This window comes from Achroia grisella, unplaced genomic scaffold (assembly GCF_030625045.1).
Source record: "Achroia grisella isolate CSIRO2021 unplaced genomic scaffold, CSIRO_AGI_Agris_v1 utg2786, whole genome shotgun sequence".
Lineage (NCBI taxonomy): Eukaryota > Metazoa > Arthropoda > Insecta > Lepidoptera > Pyralidae > Achroia > Achroia grisella.
The window spans coordinates 1,423,146-1,444,879 of record NW_026712766.1 but is presented as its reverse complement, the minus strand read 5'-3'; the positions used below and the strand labels follow the sequence as shown (position 1 = coordinate 1,444,879).

General features: G+C 32.5%; 1 protein-coding gene across 1 annotated transcript; it reads left to right on the top strand.

Moving 5' to 3' along the window:
- The first annotated feature begins 22 nt into the window (after positions 1–22).
- Positions 23–17,385, top strand: LOC131843108 (ubiquitin-conjugating enzyme E2 H). Its single transcript, XM_059191706.1, has 5 exons — positions 23–237; positions 6,986–7,062; positions 10,739–10,906; positions 12,381–12,509; positions 14,186–17,385. The coding sequence occupies exons 1-5, from the start codon at positions 185–187 to the stop codon at positions 14,371–14,373; spliced, it is 615 nt and encodes a 204-aa protein (XP_059047689.1). The 5' UTR covers positions 23–184; the 3' UTR covers positions 14,374–17,385.
- The last annotated feature ends 4,349 nt before the right edge of the window (positions 17,386–21,734 follow it).

The window sequence follows — 21,734 nt, the reverse complement described above, 5'->3', positions numbered from 1 at the left end:
CAACATTGGTTTCATTACACATCACCTTCCAAATTTTAGTCTATGGTTGCTGTTCATTGTTTTTCTACAATGTTATTTTTCTGATTGCTGCTGGTGGACTAAAAGTTGGTCTCGCTGCGACCAGTGTGATTTTGTGCTAGTGTTCGTGCTCGATATTGTGATTTATTCGAAATAGATCACGAAGATGTCGTCACCGAGCGCTGGGAAACGTCGCATGGACACAGATGTCATCAAACTGTATCCTTTCTTTGTTATCGTCATACAAAGGACGTATTGCGTTGGAAGACCACCATGTAAATAAGTGGTAAAGGACTATCAGCTGATTGTCACGACTACTAAAAAAATCGATACGGGGTGTGTGTATAATAAATTTTGTATCCGATATTTGGCTACAAGGTCGGAAATTGTTCTCTGTATGGTTTATATTCATGATGGGAGCTTTGACCAGTTATCTTGGTTGAGCGTGCATTTTTTCTTTGTGTTGCCCTGTGGGACTACGTACGTATCTATATATAACACATAGATAAACACTCGCTGTTCGTTAGAGCACGGTACGAGGTTCCTCGCTTCCGTGTCTACTCTACTACAGTAGATTGTAATATTTCGTAATTCGTATGTAGGCCACGGTCTCAATTGCGCATTTTTTTCACTATGTCTTAGAACCTCGCATCTATTGCTTTTAATATATTCTATTTAATTAATTATACATAATGAATTATTATAAAATATAATTAGGTAATTAAACAATGAAATATAAAATTTCAACTTATAATCTGTAGGATAATATACCTAGTACTTTTTATAATTACATTTTTTTTATATATATTTCTTAAAAAGAAATAATCATAAACAATTTTTTTTTTTATTTTCTTTGTGTATATAGGGGAAATTTATCATTATCATAAGTCCACAGCAAGTTCATTGTTGTTAGTATTTAGCTAGGGGTATAAAATACCAAGTTGATGTAATATTACACTGTAAACAATGATAATCTAATATGTTGACACAAAGATTTAACAATGCATCATTGTTATCTAATTGCACAGAGTATAAAAGTTATTTATATTTTTTTAAATAATTAGCTTGTTTTTCAGAATATAGACAAAACTATGTATAAATTGTAACTATCTTCATAATGCATACATTATGAATAAAAAAAAATACATGCAAGGTAAATTAAATTAAAAAAAATATTTAGTTTATTTGATATGCATAGGATAATCTTAGGACTTAATATTGATACTTTACCAGTGAACATTTTAAATTTCAATTATTATAAAGATATAATAGGTATAAAAATAATTTAAATTATTAACCATCAAATATATAAATTATTTATATTATGTGAACAATAATTGTATAAAACAGTGTAATAATTACTATTTTATACAAGTATTGTACACATACAGATATTTTCATAAACTAAATAAAATCTTTTTCTGTAATTTAATTGTTAGTCAGTATAAACCCAAATAAAAAAAATAATTTCCTGTATTCAAAATATATATTGACCAAACTATATACAATATTTCTCTGTAATTGAATTGTTTATGTGATTTTTTTACTCATAATCTATGCATGGTGATGAATTATTGAAATGAATATTAAACACCTTATTACAAAAGTAACTGTTACATTGTTAATGTTCTATATATACATATATAAGTACTTAAATCATTAAAAGTTAATATTAGTAAAGTTATGTAATGGGAAACTCTTATAACTATAATGCCCATTTATTATGTAAATGGACTTTATCATTAGTGACACAATCTTGTGTTGTTATTTCATTAATTAATGATACAATAAATTAAAAGTACCTATTAGGTTATAACTGAATACTAATTATTAAAATTTAATTATTTATGAGTATCGATGTTTTTACTATTTTTAACACTACTGTTCAGTTCAGATGGCTGCTTCAGTTGAGAAGAAAAAGCAAGAAATTCAACTGGTACATTATTTTTATACATTTATTTAAAATTTTCTAACATAATATTTACAAAATATATATACTATAATATTTTGTATTTATACCAGAAAGTAAACATACAGTTTATTATCTGGTATTTTTCATTATCCTATAAAAAAAAATTACTTAAAAAAACATTCTTTCAAAGAAGTTTGTTATGAACTTAAAACATTTTTTTATACAACATATATAGTCTGCTCGTTGCTGTAGTAAATAGATAGATTTGCTTATTGCGTCTATTGTGACATTTGCAAGATTAAGACAAATCGACTGACGTAAGAATCATCATAATCGGCCCACGCGTTTTTCATTACAACTACACAAATTAACAAACCCATAAATAGGCATAGCAAAACACATCACCCTTCTTTGTATCGCGTAGTCGGGTAAAATGGTTTAGTAACGTTTATCTATAAACTCGTTAAATGTATGGTATAAGTACATATGTATGTTTATTTATTTATTCATTTCAATTCCTTTTTAAACTTTGTCTATCTAATCTACTTATTATTCAATCATTCAGCGTGTTGCAACTTAATACATTATATATATATAATAATAATAATAATAATAATCTCAGGACAATTCACACAGCTCAATCTAGACCCAAGTTAAGCTAGCTGAAGCTTGTGCTATGGGTACTAGATAACTGATACAAATAGATACAATTTTCGTAAATACATACATATTATACATTGAAAACACCCAGACCGATACAAAAAATCATACTCATGAATACAAATGTTTGTGCCGTGTGAGGAATCGAACCCGCGATCATCGGATGTAAAGCGGTGTGCTAGACCGCTATACCACCGAGGTCGTAAATATATATATATTAATTTCTACATAACATACTTATTATAATTTAATTATTATTTTATATAGCCATTGACTCAAAAGCAGATTTGAAAGTTATTTTCACATATCACATTTGTTACTGTTCTCAATATAGATCTGTTACAAATAGCGTTGGCTAGTGCAATTATGGCTGGCGTATCCGTCATACTCGTGAACGATTGCTGCTTGTGGGGACTGTTCTGGCCGCGGCCATTGATTAAATAATTTATTTTCAACAAAAATGCACTAGCATATGTTTGTGCTCTCTATATTGCATTTTTGTAATCATATATCAGCCCATTTCTTGTCGGTTTCTCGTTCAAAATGACGGTAGATTTTACGTATCATAAATCCGTAATAGATCTACCTGAATAACGATATTTTGATTTGTTTGAATGAAAAATAACAAATTCGTCTCTACATTCGGATTTTATTTGGATATATTTCGCTTGGCATTGCCCCGAGGTTCGAACCCATAGCGGTGCCCTCAGACTAAAGTCGTATCTGTGAGGCAGAAGATAAGTCATTCCGCGGGTTTCGAGTGCCATCTACACTCGCCAAAAGCATTAGAATAGTGCGAAAAAACAAAATATAAATTTGTTTATTATCGATAATTATATGTTTTTAAGGGCAGTACGGAATAGTCAAAAGCATGTTTTTTTTTAATAGATAAAATATAATAATAATAATCATCTTTATTTGTCTCAAACAAAAACTAATATAATTGTTGCCCATAAAATAATAAAATTTAAAAGTAATTAAAGAGACAAAACGGTCCATAACTCAGTGGAGGCAGTGAGTCCACCCTCTCTGCTATTCTGTTATAAACTTTACCGGTAACTTAATACAATAAGAGATCGACGACAACGATAGCACATTAAGTTCTAAACTACTACTAACAAAGTAAACATAAAAATTGACATTAACTTAACAAGATTACAAACTAATAAAATTGAACAATAAATAACTTCTAAAAATCTATATATATATATATATATATATATATATATATATAACTCAAAGGTAACTGACATAGTGATCTATCAACGCACAGCCCAAACCACGGGTCGGGCTGAAATTTGGCATGCAGGTAGATGTTATGACGTAGGCATCCGCTAACAAAGGATGTTGATTAGTTCTACCCCCAAGGGGATGAAAGTTTGTATGAAACCGCCGCGGGCAAAAGCTAGTATATATATATATACATCTAAACATTGTTCAGGATTCCTTGTAAGGTAAAAAATAAGCGGTTAATAGAGAACTAGCAGTCCTTACATTGCTATAAAACGATCTATAACGTTTTTATATAATTCTTTAACCATAACGCAGAAGTATTTAAATTTTTTTTTATTATCTATTAATAAGTAAGTATTCATCAAACAAATTGAGGACAAAATGGGAGTCGTGTCGTATCAAGAATTAAAGAGCATGATGGAAGATCGCGGAAAGTGGCAAGAGCTCCACCGACAAGAGCGTAGCTCTTAAATTATGAATGAATGAATGAAGTAAGTAAGTACCTAATCCAAATGACGTAAAAGACAAGTGCTTAATAGAGAACAGAGAACCAACTGCCCCTATATTCCTATAAGACAATCTATAACGTCTTTATATGCTTGTTTAACCATAATGCAGAAGTATTTAACATTTTTTTTTTATTAATAGATAAAGTATTCATTGTAAGATAAAAGACAAGTGCTTAATAGAGAACTAACAGTCCTTACATTGCTATAAAACTGTCTACTATATAACGTTTTTTATATAATTGTTTAACCATAATGCAGATTTTTTTTTAATTAAAAGAGAAGCATTCCCACTGCAAAAAAGCTTACTATAAAATTGAAGAATTCGTTAACGATAATAGTGTTTTTATAGAAAAACTTTAAATCTATAGCACTGACAATATTATCTGATTACATTAATAATGAGTGCGTAGCGACTTCTATGTTGATTATCGCATGCCTCTTACTTGTTATACTGTAGTTATTTATATAAAAAAAACATCTATTAAAAAGAGCAACACACAAGTTTCTTGCTCATTCTTCTTGTGATGAATCTGCATTCCGAATGAGTGGTAGAATCAAAATATGACTATTCAAAAGTGCTTGTAATGAGTTTATTTGAATAAAGATTATTTCTATTTCTATTGAGGCAACGGACAAACAGTTAGCAAGCTATAAACTGCATTTATGCGGTCTCAACAATTCGCAATACATCCATCATAAAGCCAGACGGTCATATTGATTTTACAGTCTGCATTACACATAAATAATTAATCTATACCCACCGTTGTACATTGACTCTGTATCCCTTGAACGAACTGAAGTTTGTCCTCGCAGTTTTTTTATTGTATGTTAAAAGTATGTATATTTATGCTCAGTAAAAGAAGTTGCGTGTTATATAAAAATTCAATGACAATTATCAGCAGTTCATTCAAAAGAAACTTTTATATTTTACTAGCTGTTAGCCGTGATTTCGTTTACGCGAAATATCACTTAATATTTTTATTAAAATAAATAAAATTTCTAAAATAAAGTAGCTATATTACTCCTTATAACATTAGCTATCTGTAAGTGAAAGTCGAATAGAAAATCATTTATACAAATAAACTTACTTTGAAGTACTTTTGAATAGTCATCGCTTAATTCTTGTTAATCTTAAATCGGTCCAACTGTTGCATAGATCAGCAAGAACAAAGAGACAGACAGTCAAAACATTATATATTTATTTTTTGTTGTATGTACTGAATATATTTCTTGTGCATTTAATGAAAAACTGTAAATTTAAAATTACAGATACTTTAAATCAAATCAAAATATCTTCATTCATGTAGGTCTATTACAGACTCTTATGATACGTCAAATCTACCGTCAGTTAGGAGTGCTTTTGAGCTGAGAAGAACTGACAAAAATCTCAGCTCTTGTTCATTTCAAATGAGCTTACTTCGCTACTGAAAAGGTTAGCGAAAAATTTAAAACTATTTAAAAAAAAAATAATTTGCAATAATATGGATAGAACCAGTATTATAAGTAAAACGTTATTGCTACTTAATGTTGGATTTCATTCGCGAAACCTCGCTGTCTCGTTGCCAACATACAATCTTATCGGACCTTATCAGGGCAATTCTGTAATATCATTTATACTACAAACATTTGTGAAACTATAAAAATTACTATTAAATATATTTAATCTAATCTGGATGACCTCGGTCGGTCTAGAGTTTTTCAAATTTCCAACTCTAAATATTCGTGTATGGCAAATTTTGGTTTTTATAGGTTTCTGAATGAGCGGTAGATTGAAAGAATGATAACTATGACTATTCAAAAGTGCTTAAATTAGGTTTATTTGAATAAATGATTTTCTATTCTATTCTATTCTATACCGTCAGATCGGAGTTATTTCGAGCCTAGAACTGAGAAGAAACTCAACTCTTATTCTTTTCAAGTGAGCTTGTACGTGATTAGAATTTCCGAAATGAAAGTTATTCTTAACTAAAATACAGTTAGTTAGTAACTAAGGTATAGTTAGGTTGTCTGTACCGTGGAAATCACAATAACTAATCTTAATATTGGTACGGCAATTAGAGAGATCAAAAATAAAATAATATTGCATTTATATAAATAACTATCTGACCCAGCATATGTTGTTTTGGCGTATAAATTAAAATCGCTATTAAAAAATTAGAGGTGATGCTAAACGGGTGAAAATTTGGAGTATGTATTTATCAATACGAAATCGTAATTAAATATAAATAAAAATTTTGAACAAAAATATTTAGGGGTGGACAACCCTTATGACTTAGGGGTATGAAAAATTCTCCGATTCTCAGACTTATCCGATATGCACACAACATTTCATAAAAATCGGTAAAGTCATTTCGGAGGAGTATGGAAGCTAACATTGTGACACGAGAATTTTATATATTAGATGCACATGTACATACATGTGTGTGTGTGTATGTATGTACTGATTGCAAAAATACAGATTCTTTATTAAATTAATTCCAATTGCCTATTATAGTAATTTTTTATCATTACAATTACTTGGGAGTATATCCTTAGCAACTTTATTTGTACTACATTTTCCTTAACTTTTTTCTGCGGATACTGTTACTGTTGGTCGCAGATGAATATTATGGTTTTATCGATCGACGTTTTTTCCTTAACAACAATAATTCAGTATTGAAAGTAAGCACGAGGTGACAATATTGGGCGGATTGAACGAGTTCTGCGTTAAATTCTTCGGTCCACCGGGCAGTGAGTATATATTATCTTATTTAAGATCTTTACTAAATTTACTCCAAGGGATTGTAACTGGATGTCCCTCATACAGGTACATAGAAATATTATTATTATTGTTCTTTATACAGGCCCAGAAGTCACTTTACATTTTGAAAATTACATATAATACTTAACATTAAAATGGCGCATATACGATCTTTGCGTTGCAACAATTGACCATCCATTTTCAAAGTAAAATTCAATTATCTTCACTCTTTGTTCTGTTGTAAACTTATCCATGATAAAAGTTTCCAGGGATTATATTTTTTAATTCTGAAAAGAGAAAGAGAAATATATTAATAGAAAAATAGTTATTTAATTTTCAAAATGTAAAGTGACTTCTGGGCCACTCTGTATATATATATTTTATATCTACCTTTGATGGGGTGATAGGATTGTACATAATTGCGAGTAAAAATCACCAAACCATGACACCTATTTATAATTATCCTTTTAAAATCTTCATCATCATAATCATTTTTCTTTCATCAGATTTTTTAAAAGGAAGACAAAAATTTCCGGATAATACTACATGTGTTTAGTATTACAGCTTTTTGTAGAAGTATGATATTGAATGTAAGTGGGTGAAGTTGCCGGCTAGCCTCAAGATATTCTTGAGCCTATCTATCTATATATATCTATATTGAGTATTCTTCAGTGTGTGAGGATGTTGGAATGACACCTGTGGACGAGATAGTAATTGGGAGAGTTTTCAATGTTTCTGTGTATTTTTAGTTCTTATTATTATTATTTTATATATCTCCCTTTTTACAGGGGTAATACATTCAAACACGCGGGCTTAGCCAAGCGTGGATGAGTTCAAGAGTTATATGAGTATGATGAAAGTGAAGACCACAGAAATTTCCGTACAATGCGGCATGTGTTGAGATTTACGGCTTTTTGTAATAGGTCTATTGTAGAGGAGGGGATATGCAACGTGTTTATTATTATTATTTATATCTTTTTTTTTCCAAAAATTCTCATCTCCCCTCTTAAGGAGAGGAGATAGCAACATACCCCCGGCAGTAGCACAGTCAGTCAGCTCATCAGTTATTATTATTGTTATACTTTTGACGGCCTCAGTGGTCCAGCGGTTTAACACATCGCTTTACTTCCGATGGCCTAGGTTCGAGTACTCGCACGGTGCTAACATTATTCATGAATAACTATGCTATAGGGTGTTTTCTATGTATATATTTACAAATAATGTTTGTATATCAGTTGTCTAGTATCAATAACATAAGCTCTGCTTAGCTTTGGACTAGATGGTGCTGTGTATATTGTACTGGGTTATTATTATTTCGGAGGATGCTTCTTATTTATATATTTGCCATGTAAAACAGTTTATATAATATATAAGCTCGTCATTTAGAAAATTATATGTCAATAGTAAAAATTAACATTAAAATAAATTTAAATTGGTCTTTGAAAATTACTAAAGTCCTTCTAAATTTTATTTTAAATCGGCTATTTCTTTTGGCAATCTATTATACATTATTATCTACAATGGCAGTCTGCTTAATAGATTTTGGTTATTTCTTACTCTGTTATTTGGTAGGCACAGAGTGCCATTTAGTGTCTGTGCATACTGAAAGCGAACGACCTGCGTTCGATCGAAACTTCGCGTCGCGTCGCGTCCGCGATCTCGAGCTGTGCAATGACCCGGCGGTGTGCACACGCCCTAACAGAGTTCAAATAGAAACACTAAAGCCGTACCTACTTTATTTTCTAAATTTATTAATCATTAGTAATCTGGATTCTAATAAGTAATTTATAAATTAAATAAACAAATCTTGAATTTCTCAGCTTATTCTATACTATAACACGCATGTATTATACATATAAACCTTCCTCTTGTATCACTCTATCTATTGCTGGAAACTACATAAAAATCCGCTGCGTAATTTAGAAAATCTAAGCGAACAAACAGCGTCGCTCACTGTGTTTTATATACATTTTTATCTGATGGATGATAATGCATTATTCGATGTATAAGATAATATTTTAAGAAAGATGTTACATATGAATGAGGATGGTCGAAAAAGAGATGGATGGACTGTGTGATAGATGATATGGTAAGAAAGGGGTTAAATAAAGAGATGACTGCGAACAGGGATGAATGGAAGAGAAAAACGTATTACGACGACACCAAATAAATGGGATTAGGACGAAGCAGATGTTGATATTGTACTACTAGACCCCGACGAAATCGCGGGCACAGCTAGTGCGTAAATAGTTTATCGAATTGATAATATATTTTATTATAAACGGCAATAACCTACTATATACCTATTCAAGAGATCAAACGAGCACGATGACCCATACGACGCGACGCGACGCGACGCGTCGATTCGCTCGCGTTTTGTCTATGGTCGATGACCCGATCGTGTAAATGCACCCTTAGTATTAAATTAACATAATGCATCTGCTACGATTGTTCCGACTATACTAAACTCTATACCAATAGGTATATAGTCTCTGATTATATCAAATGAAATGAAATCAAATTATCTTTATTCATGTAGGTCTACTACAGACTTATGATGTGTCAAATCTACCGTCAGTTCGGAATGATTTAGAGATGAGAAGAACTGAAACTCAGCTAGTATTCTTTTCAAATTTATTCATTTCAATTGTTTACAATAATGCAGATTCATTTTTAAATTCAAATTTTGGAGAATAGAGTAACCACCAGCATATGCTATTGCAAAAGCAAATAGTCTAATCAGTGTTCGTAACCCGAACAAACCCGTGTTAATTTATTTCTTCGCTAGCTGTGCCCGCGACTTTGTCGGCGTGACGTCGGATTTTTTTTATTATTTAGGCTAATTATTGTATTTTTTTTTTATGAATGACAATTGTATGGTGCACCCGCCTGCGCTAACGGTTTACGCTGTCGGGGCACCAGTGGGGGATGATAAGATGAACATGAGGTCAGGTCAATTAGCCCATCGTAACAAATTCACCAGGAATTTATCACGATGGTTACCAGGGGGAACCGCGTGGAGGTCGACCTAACGTAGTAATAGTACATTGCTAGCAATAGGATCATCAGTCCACATCACTAACAATCCCGTTTCCCCCCTAATTATTGTATAAGGCACGCATAACATCGTTCTAAATAATATTTTACTCCCTAAGTTTAAAAATTTTATAAACTTTGAATGTCAGATATTTATTTTTAATCAACAGCCTTAAAATAAGTTTTAAGCTTCTAGCTTTAAAAATGACGATTCTTCCGTACAACCTTTCATCTTTCAACCCTTTTTTCGCATTAAACAGTAGCCTATGTCGTTTCTCAGGGTCTAAACCAGCAAATTCAAAAATGGACTCTTTACTAATATAATTATATGGAATGTGAATTTCAATTTATAAATTTTTTTTACCTACTGTTTAAGTAACAATTTCCTAACCTAATGAAATTCCTAGTGAAATTTCCTAGTGAGGGGTAAAGGGTCAATTTTAGAGAAGCTACGGTGCCATACCTTAGCCTCGTTCCTCGTTCTTGTCCCTATCATTATTGTAAGATTTATCACATTTAGGTTTAGTAAAGGTTTTGTTATTCGTTGGTTTACTATTGGAATTGCTATTTATTGTCGTTTACATATAGTGGTTTCTTTCTATTTTATGTGTATGGTTATTTCATCCTCAGCTCCGTACGAGGGTGGCGTATGGCGCGTACGTGTACACTTACCAGACCACTACCCCTTCAAGTCACCCTCCATCGGCTTCATGAACAAAGTGTACCACCCCAACATCGATGAAGTCTCTGGAACCGTATGCCTTGACGTCATCAACCAGGCCTGGACTGCCCTTTATGGTAAGTCTAAAATACATACTTTAAAAAAAACTTATATTATTTTTTTACTTATTGTATGACTGTCTCGGTGGTCTAACGGTTTAACACACCACTTTACTTCCGATGGTCGCAGGTTCGATTCCTCGCACGGCACAAACATTTGTATTCATGAGTATGATTGTTTGTATCGGTCTGGGTGTTTTCTATGTATAATATGTATTTACGAAAATATTTATATATATATGTATCAGTTATCTAGTACCCATAACACAAGCTTCAGTTAGCTTAACTTGGGTCTAGATAGCGCTGTGTGAATTGCCCTGCGATTTTTTTTTATTGTATTTTTTATCCACATAGTGTTGTTTATTACTATTATATTATATACTAGCTGCTCCCGCGACTATCTCCGCGTGGAATTTAATTTTATAGTAGCCTAAGTTACTCCTTATTACATCAGCTACCTGCCAAAAAAGTTCCGTCAAAATCCAGCCATTTCAGAGACTAGCCGGAACAAACAGACCGACAGACAGACAGACAAAAATTATAAAAAATGCTATTTTGGTATATGTACCGTATATATTTTCATATGCATGTAGTAAAAAGTGGTTATTTCAATATTACAAACAGACACTACAATTTTATTTATATGTATAGATGTATAGATATATGTAATATATATGTCGGCATGCGAGTTATATAGCGTATTTGCTAAACCAATGCTATAGGAAATATAAAACGCTTGTATCACATCCAACGACCGACCTTCCACAACCGATGAGGTCATATCGTTACGGCTCGTATTGTAAACCTAACAACAGTTTTTTACAGCACAATAATTGTACATATTATTTTAAATCAATTCAAATCATATTTACTTGCGATAAACATAGGTTTACATTGGTTGTAATTGTAGAATATAATGTCCTTATGTTTGGTCTCATTAGGCATGCAAAAATTTTTTATTATGTTGACCGTATTGAAAAATCTTATTTCTCACATAGAGACCATCATTTTTTTAATTGTTAATTACGTACATTATTTAAATTATTAACCGGGGCTTAACACGAATAATTTTATGGCAAATAAAGGTATTTACCTCTCTCGACGTTTCGACTAGGTTGCACTAGCCGTGGTCACGAGCTGACTGGAGTAACAGCGATATCAATGTAGATAGGTGACAGCAGTTTTTTCTTCATCTACCGTCACTAGATTGTTTAACGAAAGTTCGCGACACACAGCACTCACGGTATCCGTACACTTATTGCCTATTGTTGCTACTGAATATATACATAGTATATTTTTTAAATAGTATCCTATGTTCATTCTAATACCTCCAAGAACTTGTGTACTAAATTTCAGGATGATCGGTGTGTTCTTGCGTGAAAGCGTAGCAAACATCACTACTTTCATATTTCTATAATATTTGTAAGGATTTAGATAACGTTTGCCAGGTCAGCTAGTATGAAATATTAATATTAACATATGTATTTTGCAGACTTGTCAAATATATTCGAGTCATTTCTACCACAACTGCTCACGTACCCGAATCCGATCGACCCGTTGAACGGCGACGCTGCCGCCATGTACCTGCATAAACCTGAGGAGTACAAGAAGAAGGTCTCAGGTGCGTATCAAGTTTTGATGAGACTTGCTTAACGACCTAGGTGGTGTAGCGGATTATCTCACCGCTTGAGGTACTTTTTTTTATAGATGACTAGCTGCACCTGCGGCGTCCGCATGGAATTTAACTTTATTTTTCTAAAATAAATGTAGCCTAAGTTACTCCTTATTACATCAGCTACGTGCCAATAAAAGTCCCGTCAAAATAGGTCCAGCCATTTCAGAGATTAGCCTCAACAAACAGACCGACAGACAGACAGACAAAAATTGTAAAAAATGTTATTCTAGTGTCTGTATTTATATTCATATGCATGTAGTAAAACACGGTTATTTCAATATTACAAACAGACACTCCTATTTTATTTATATGTATAGATAATGGAATAGTGCACTCGCTTGCGCTAACGGTTTACGCTGGCGGGGCACCAGTAGAGGATGATAAGATGAATATGAAGTCAAGTCAGTAAGCCCGTCGTGACAAATTCACCAGGAAGTTATCACGATGGTTTCCAGGAGGCACCGCGTGGAGGTCAACCTGACATGGTACATTACTAGTGCTGGGGTCATGAGTCCACATTACTAACAACCCTCTTCCCCCCCCCCCCCCCCTACCGCTTTAGGCTTATCACGCTTTGTGGTGAGTTTTGATAGGTGTTTGTTTTATGATATATGACACTATAAAAAGGTCATTTGTTTTATAAAAAAAGGCCATGTTTTAGAGAGAAATTAAGAAATCTATTTTGATACAATTATATATTTATTAATACACCTATACTTTATTAATTTTGCGTTAATGCGTTTTAAATAATCACTAGAATAACCTATAAAAATGGGTAATTAATATTAATTTCCGTTACTGCCACAACTGTATTTAAAAAATGCCAAGACCTGGCAACATCGGAAACGTCAAATTTGTCTCAAGGATTAAAAAACAGACTATAGCTGCTGTTTCTTGAACTATTTCCTCGACGTCTTTCCGCCATGTTCCGGATCCCCTTTAATTATTTAATTATTTTAGAAATATGAAAGCGTAGCGGTTTTTGTATTGATTGCCGCATGCATTCTTATGTAAAATGTGAATACTATAACTATGAGATGGCAATTGTAAGTAGCTTTGACGTGGTCTGGTGTTTTGAGTAGTCATGCTTGTGGCGGCGTGGTGGGCCGGGTCATTGGGCTCCCTAAAATATGGTCGAGCGCAGAAATGGCAGGCTCATACATCATACTCGTGAACGGGTGCTGCTTGTAGGGCCTGGTCTGCTCTAATCACTATGACTGATTTCCTCTAATTAATTGTTTAACCAGTTGGTTATATATTCAATATTTTTTCTATTTGATTATTTAATTGAATTAGTGCTAATAGGTGGTTTGTATTCACACACTTAAATTTAAAAATGTAAAGTAATAATAAAATTATTTAAAAGAGCAACACGCAAGTTTCTTGCTCGTTCTTCTTGTGATGAGACAGCTTTCCGAACGAGCGGTAAATTAAAACTATGTAATGACTATTCAAAAGTGCTTCAATGTAAGTTTATTTGAATAAATGATTTTCTATTCTATTCTATTCCCCCGGATGAAATAAAAGAGCGATAAACCGAAACAGCGCTAAACGAAATACCATTCAGCGGGGTTTTACTGAACATACATATCTTGAAGTTTTTATTTCTATTAAAATTACAGACTATGTCCGGAGATTCGCAACTGAAGAGGCTCTGTTAGAAAAAGACGCCATTACCGGAATGGGCGGGGCCACGCCGGCGTCGTCAGGCACCAAAACCTCGAACGGAACAGCGAATAACAATGCAAGCGAGACAGAAAGCTCAATGAGCGATTTCAGCGACGACGAAGCGCAAGATATGGAGTTATAACGTAAGTTACCCCATATAGAGATTCGCGCTTGCTCACTCGCCACTGCCGTTGTTTAAATTGTCTATGGTCTGTATTGTCTATGGCACGGTCTAGTCTATGCCGAGTGTATTTGTAGCCTATAACCGAATAAAAATTGTATACCCAATAAATGAATCACTCCGTTTGAAATTACTTTTCGGATATCTTCTCGCGTATATTAAGTTGATAGAATGAAACGCAAAACGAGAATCTTCTATCCAGCTTGTGGCATCATGGATGTGTTTTGTGGTAAAGTTTTGATAAGAAAATTTATTGTTAACAGTTCTGTTTGTGTCTACAATCTTTATTTGGTTATCAATTTTTCTTCTTAATGATTTTTATAATGTTTATAGCTGCGTGAATATGTGTTTAATGTTTCTATGAGAAGTGAATTTATTAGATCTTTTACATATTTTTATATTAATCTTGTGAGTAATGAATATCAGTCTGTGAAAGTCTTACACTACTGTTAACTCGAGGCTAAGCCTCGAAGATTGTGCGGGAAAGTCTTAATGTGTTGAAAACATGATTCATTATGTATTGCATCGATAGAGGCTGTCTTGTACAAAAAAAATGGCTTTAATAATAATCGTATTGTCAAAATGACAACTTATCACCTCACTATTTCTTATTCATCGACCATAGACAATACAGACAATAAAATGTATTTTTAATCTGTAATAAAATACAGATGTCGTGTTTGCTGCCTCACAAAAAAATATCTGAATTATAAGACATTATATTTTATGGACCACTATTGCCAATTTTAGAGTGTTAGTTTTTAATTAGCAACGGTTATGTATGCTCAGAGTATAAATTTAAAAGTATACAAATCGGCAGCGAACATGACTCGATGTGTGTTCTATAATCTATGGAAAGGAAAGAAAACGGTTATAAATAACCACCTTAAAATTTGTCTTTTAAACTATTTAGTCGTTGGTGTGTTATGGAAAGTGTCTATGGAAAATTATTAGGATTGTATGTACGGCTTGTCTTTGATCATTATAGTGTATTACGCTTAGCAGCAATATGATAGGAAAAAAGTGTTCACGATTCGTATCTCCTAATATTGTTTGGATAGATGGCTTGGAATGTCGACGAAGGGAAATTAACGTAGGCTATGTTTAATGTAAATGTATGGACATTTAAACCTTAGATTTTAATTATGTATATGGCATGCTAACATACTCTAAACTTTTAAAATATTACCACTTTATCATCTGTAATTTATTACCAGTAAAGCGGCAGCAACGGTCGTGGGAGTGAGCGAGAGGTAGCACTTTGTAAATAACTTTAAATCTGTCCCCATAGTATAAATATAACAAATCGATAACGGAGTCCGTTCGCCGGGACTAGAGTCACTTTATATCTCATAGTTATTTAATTATTTTTTATGATAGTTTTAATTTTGAAGCAATGATGTGTCATGTTTTATTGTGTTATTGTCCATCTCCCTCTATGACATCTATGTATTTGTAACAATATTTTGTTAATGGCAACACTATAAAAAGTTTAGATTGTCTATGCTTCGGCCAGGGTTGACTCTAAAATTGTGCGTTCACATTAATGTTAAATACAAAAACTGTGATTAGTTTCTAACTTTGTTTATGGAAAATATGTCAATTTGTCGTTAAAGAGGTTGAGATATCGTAAAGCTGTACTTAGTATAATTGCGCCTTCGTTTGTTGCTTGTAGATTTTTTTTTAATTCGTATAATGTGCTCTATCATCGTTCAACATCGCCGTTCTTTAACAGATCCATTGTAATTGTAAGCTCGGTATGTTTATTAGTATGTATTTTTTATGATTTTTCTTATATTACAGTCTAGATTTACAAAATGAATCATTATTTCATGCTGCTATTAAAATTATTTTAATTTGAGAGAGAATTGATTATGCATTCATATTGAACTTATAGCTAATCTTCAGTTTTTTTTATAATAATATATTGTTTCATTATAAATAGTACATTATTTTTATATGTCTGGATAGGCGGTGTTGGAAACCAGAAGCAGTGTTCTCTCACCAAATAATTTAGCATTTTGTTCGTATGTAACTTGGCGATTTCAAGCGTTGACGCTATGCTGACCTGCCAATGTTGTCTTGGCCGCTTTTGTAATGTTCTTACTGGCAACACCGGAATGCAGTTGTCGATTGTATCCTTTATCGAGTAATGGCAACACTAAATCGACAATGGAACAGCTCAAATTTACAGGTGTTTTTATTTTGATTGTTGCGTTTTCGAGTAATTTCTTTTGGAGATTTTATTCAGATATTAAATGTAGACTATGTACACGAGCTTTAATTATGTTTTTGTTATATGTATGTTAGCACAGTGTTGCCATCTCGCTGGTTGTTTAATTCGAAAATATTGTAAAATAAGTAATGTTAATTACAGCAATCCGTATCAGTAACTTTAGTGTTTGTTAAAATGCTCATAGTTATCTCAAAGTTCTAAATACTAATGAATAGTTACTGGCACAGTTGAATATTGTTATCTAGTGTTCCGTCATGTTACAGAGGTATGAAAGAAGAGCATTACAAAACAGATCTCTGATAATTGACACATTGCGAACTTAAAGTATTGCAATCGTCACATAAATGTAAGCTAGATTATAAATAGATATAACACGAAGAATTATATTAATATTATAGACATTTATCTACGCCATAATAATATATTTTGGTATAAGGAAGTTAACGTATAAAAAAAATAATTTTAACCTTGGGTTGGTTTAGGACCAGTTTAAGTTAATTTAACGAAATCCCGTCTCTAATGTTTCTAGCCTTAAAGTACATATCTGAAAAAAAAACTATTTTTATGAGTGCGTTATATTATCATTAAATTTTAAATTATCTCATATATATTATTATTTCTCATTGATGTATTAGAGACTAAATATATTGTCTCAATTTTACTACAATTGGAAATTATACTGAGAATTCAAATTGTCAAGAATCTGGACATGTATAGATAGGTTTTCTCTATCACACCCATGACAAGACAGCAACGTCTGGCCCTAGTTCTCTCCCATGCGTGCGAAAGAGAAAACATATCTACCAATCAACTCAAGTGTCACATGTTCATCATATTAGAATATAAACAACTTCAGTGTTATTTTAGAAGTTTGGCTTCAAATCAGAATTAGACTTGACGGAAAAAATTAATCATCACAATTCTTCAGTATAATATAAATTCGACTCTATTATTAATCGTACGGTTGATTAACTTAAACTGGCTCCAACATTGGTATCGTTCACCCATGTTTCAGTTTGATACAATTATTAGTTAAATTCTGTGGTATTGATGTTAGATTACTCGTATGGAATGGGCCAGCGAAGATCTTCAAATGCACACCATTTCTTTATGTTTCCATGAAATAGCGTAGTATTCATCTGAGGCAATCTACTAATTATTATTGTGAATAGTGTTATAAGACATGTACTGCGTTAAAATGGAACTAAAATATATATAAATAAGCACTATATTAGATTGATGTATCTTACGAAAATATATAATAGAAATACATACATATACATATCTATTATTCAGTTCATCAGTAATAGAACAATCAAAACTTAGCAATTGATCAAAAAATAAACTATGGAACTAAGATGTGTATAAAATAAGGTTGAAATTGCAATGAATACACAAGCTACCTGATAATGTAATGCACTCTTAACAATTCTGATGTATTTCTGTATCTGTCGTTCTAAATGTAACAAAAACATATATGAGCGACGGTAATAAATTTTTATTAGATAGATCATCAAATTGCCAGTCCATCAAAAAAAAAAGTGAAATCTTTTTTTTTATTAATAATTTTATTATAATAGTATTTATACGCAGAACGATCTGTATCTTATACTGATATATTACAGCTATATATTTAATACCTGTTCTTTCTGCTACAAACAAGAATTGTTAGCAAGGGCGTTACTTAATCAAATGTTAATATAAAACAAGAATTTCTGTTAGAATAGTTTTGATGGTTTTGGGAATTATTTTTGAGCCCAACATAAAGCAGGATAATGGATATTATCTTTTCATATCACGATATATGAATGCCTCAAGTGTTTGAATATCTTCGCCCAACGCAATGGTGACGTGACATAGCTATTGGTATGTCGGAATGATTAATGAACTTGTAAACGATTTGAATTTTTTAAATATTGACGTAAACGCGGTCAGGTCACGATTGTAAGGTTATAATGTAGAGAAAGTAATGGTTACTTAACCAGAACGTCGGGACACGGAGGTCCCATCGGTTATACATGTAACAAAATAAATCTACGATTCTATTTTTATTTAATTACATGTAATAAACTTGCGTTATTTTTAAACTATTCTTGTTGTTTTTATTCATCCTGATAAATATATTTCCTTTTCATGTATCTGGAATAATAAGCACACTAAAAACACACATTTGTTGTCATTCCAGAGAACTAAGTTGACATGATCCTTATCATGTCTACTTAGACTTTTATCCTGTAAATTCACTACCTTATCTCAACTTAACAAAACAGCTTTAGCAAGCTTCTTGGCGACACAAATGGGTGAAGAAACACATGTTAATCAGCAGCGACGATACAAAATGCTTAATTTCTTCTTTCACTTATACGTACTTATCAGCTGGTGAACGGTTGCCGTTGACGGTAACACAGCTGAATCTGTACAAGTCTATCTTTCGCTCCTTTATTTTTTGGGGTTGTTCACTCGATAAAAAAAACTATACAAATAAAACTACATAATGATTTATTAACATAACTCTATTAAAATAAACATATCAACAATAAGCTTTATGTACAGTACACCATACATTATATACACCGTACAATAACGCTATATATGGCGTTACAACGCTCACTTCAGTCACTCTAGAGCTGGTGTTGAGCAAACGGCATTCAATTATTAGACACGCATTACATTAAAGCAAATCAGGCCAATTAAAAAAAAAATTGCAATTAAAATTCAAATAAAAATGGACTAATATAACTATATAAGCGCGTGCGGACAGGTCTTAATATATATATACATTTTTTTAAAATTTTAATTGCAACTTATATGATTTTATATATATACATATACGATATTGCAATTAAATAAAAAAAATGCTATTAAAATTCAAATATACGGACTAACCTAATCTCCGTTCACACAGACAGAGTAGGTAATATGCATAAATGACATATTTCTAGCAAAGTACAGTCAGGTTTACCCCTATTTCATATATAAACCATCGGGTATTTCCTAGTGTTTTACCATGATTAATTCTGGCCACACATTCCCGGTAACAGTCGGACGACACGAGCGGACAGTTACCGTTTGATTACGAGCCGTTTTTGAAAACGCGCCAGTCGAAAGGCGTCGTTGGCACGCTTTGTTCATATTATAGTTAATAATGCAAGCATAATCTAATTGGACTCACTCATCCTCGTTCTATTACCCTTTACTGGTACCTAATCAGCGTATATCGTTACCTCTCCATTATACATTAAGCCTACATGAAGTGCCAGACAGTTTTGATGGAGATGAAAATTCTACTCAATAACATGTTCACTTAAGTCCAATTTGCTTTGTCTCCAAATAGTACAAGGCGTTTAGAACGACCTATATTAACGTATTGGACACACTCAAAATTTTACTGAATAACTTTGCAGTCCGATTTGCTTTGCCTACACGTAGTTTTGATATAGTACGTGGGGTTTAGAATGGCTAATAACGGGACACATTCAAAATTCCACTTAATAACATTTGATTTAAAGTTCGATTTGCTTTGTGTACATAATGCGTGTCTACAATATAATGCATATATTAGTTGAAAATTCACATTATAAATAATAAAACAAAATAAAAATACAATATCTAAACCCAGCAACGTTTAGACAACTCAGTATAACATTCAACACAATGTTTATACATATTAATATAATATTTTATTATATACCTCATAACCTTCAAAACATTATAGAAAGAATTGGCGCTAACTTTAATATTTCTTTGTTTTGTTATTGAAGATACAGTATAGTTGTGATTGCCGACAGCAGACGGTGGTCTAGCGGTTTAGCACATCGCTTTACTTGCAATGGTCGCGGGTTCGATTCCTCGCACGGTGCAAATATTTGAGTATGATTATTTGTATGTTTTTCTGGGCGTTTTCTATGTATATTATGTATGTATTTACAAAATAAAAAATATCTAAGTATTTATATCAGTCGTCTAGAACTTGTAACACAAGCTCTGCTTACCGCAGGACTAGATGGCGCTGTGTTAACTGTCCAGAGTTAATTATTGTTATCGTTGTTAATATTAGTTTAAATTATCGGCCATTCTGAGCTACTCTGAATTAGTTACAACCAAGATGGAAGAGTCGCGGGTTCTGTCTTAACCTTTCGATCGTCTGTCGCAGCGACCGAAAGTCAAGAGGCGGTTTGCGCGGCCCAGCGCACAGATCTGTGTCAAAATGTTCGAAGGGTTAAATATTGCGTTAATTGTGTTTCTAGCTTATATTTTCTTGCCAGTACGTCACAGCAGAAGTGGTTATCCGAACTGGACCGTAGGCATAGTGGTAAAAAATTCCGTGCACATATAGGGTAATGAAATCACTACCACATATTAGGAATAAGAAAGAAAAGATCTTACACATGAAAATAACCTTCTTTTTCAGATTTTCTTTTAGATATATGTACAAATAGAATAAGTCCGTTTTATAAGAGAGTTCGAGTTAGCTATTGATTAAATTAACAAAAATGCAATAGCATATACTGGTAGTCACATTCTTTCTAATTTGATTTAAATATTAATTTTCTAAACATGTACAAACTCATTTCAAAAGAATAAGAGCCGAGTTTCTTATCAGTTCTTACTTACTCAAACACTCAGAATTGACAGTAGATTTGACATATCATAAGAGTCTGTAACAGACCAATTTTTTTAACTGTCAGCTGTCAAAACGACATTAACGCCCAATCTGTGAGACCAATTACAGGACGGCTGTATGGGCTTAGACTCTTTGCCTTTCCATTACGGATAAATAAAACAAAAAAAAAAACCAATTACAGGACTTCTCACAGATGGGGCTATAGTGCCCGAGTACAATAATTGGCTGCTTCGCAGATGAGAGGTTATATGAAAAAATATTATGATTTGGTACAGATTAACTCTAGAGTGACGTCACAACATAAATGCTACACTGGTCAGAAGCAATATTCGTAACAAACATATTTTTTTATAGAAAACAAACATACCTCGAGCTCAAGTGCACACAGGCTTTTGTGATAATTATTCGAATTGTCTACATTCGTTTAGTTTGAAGTGATTTGTGTTTTAGATTGTTTGGGTG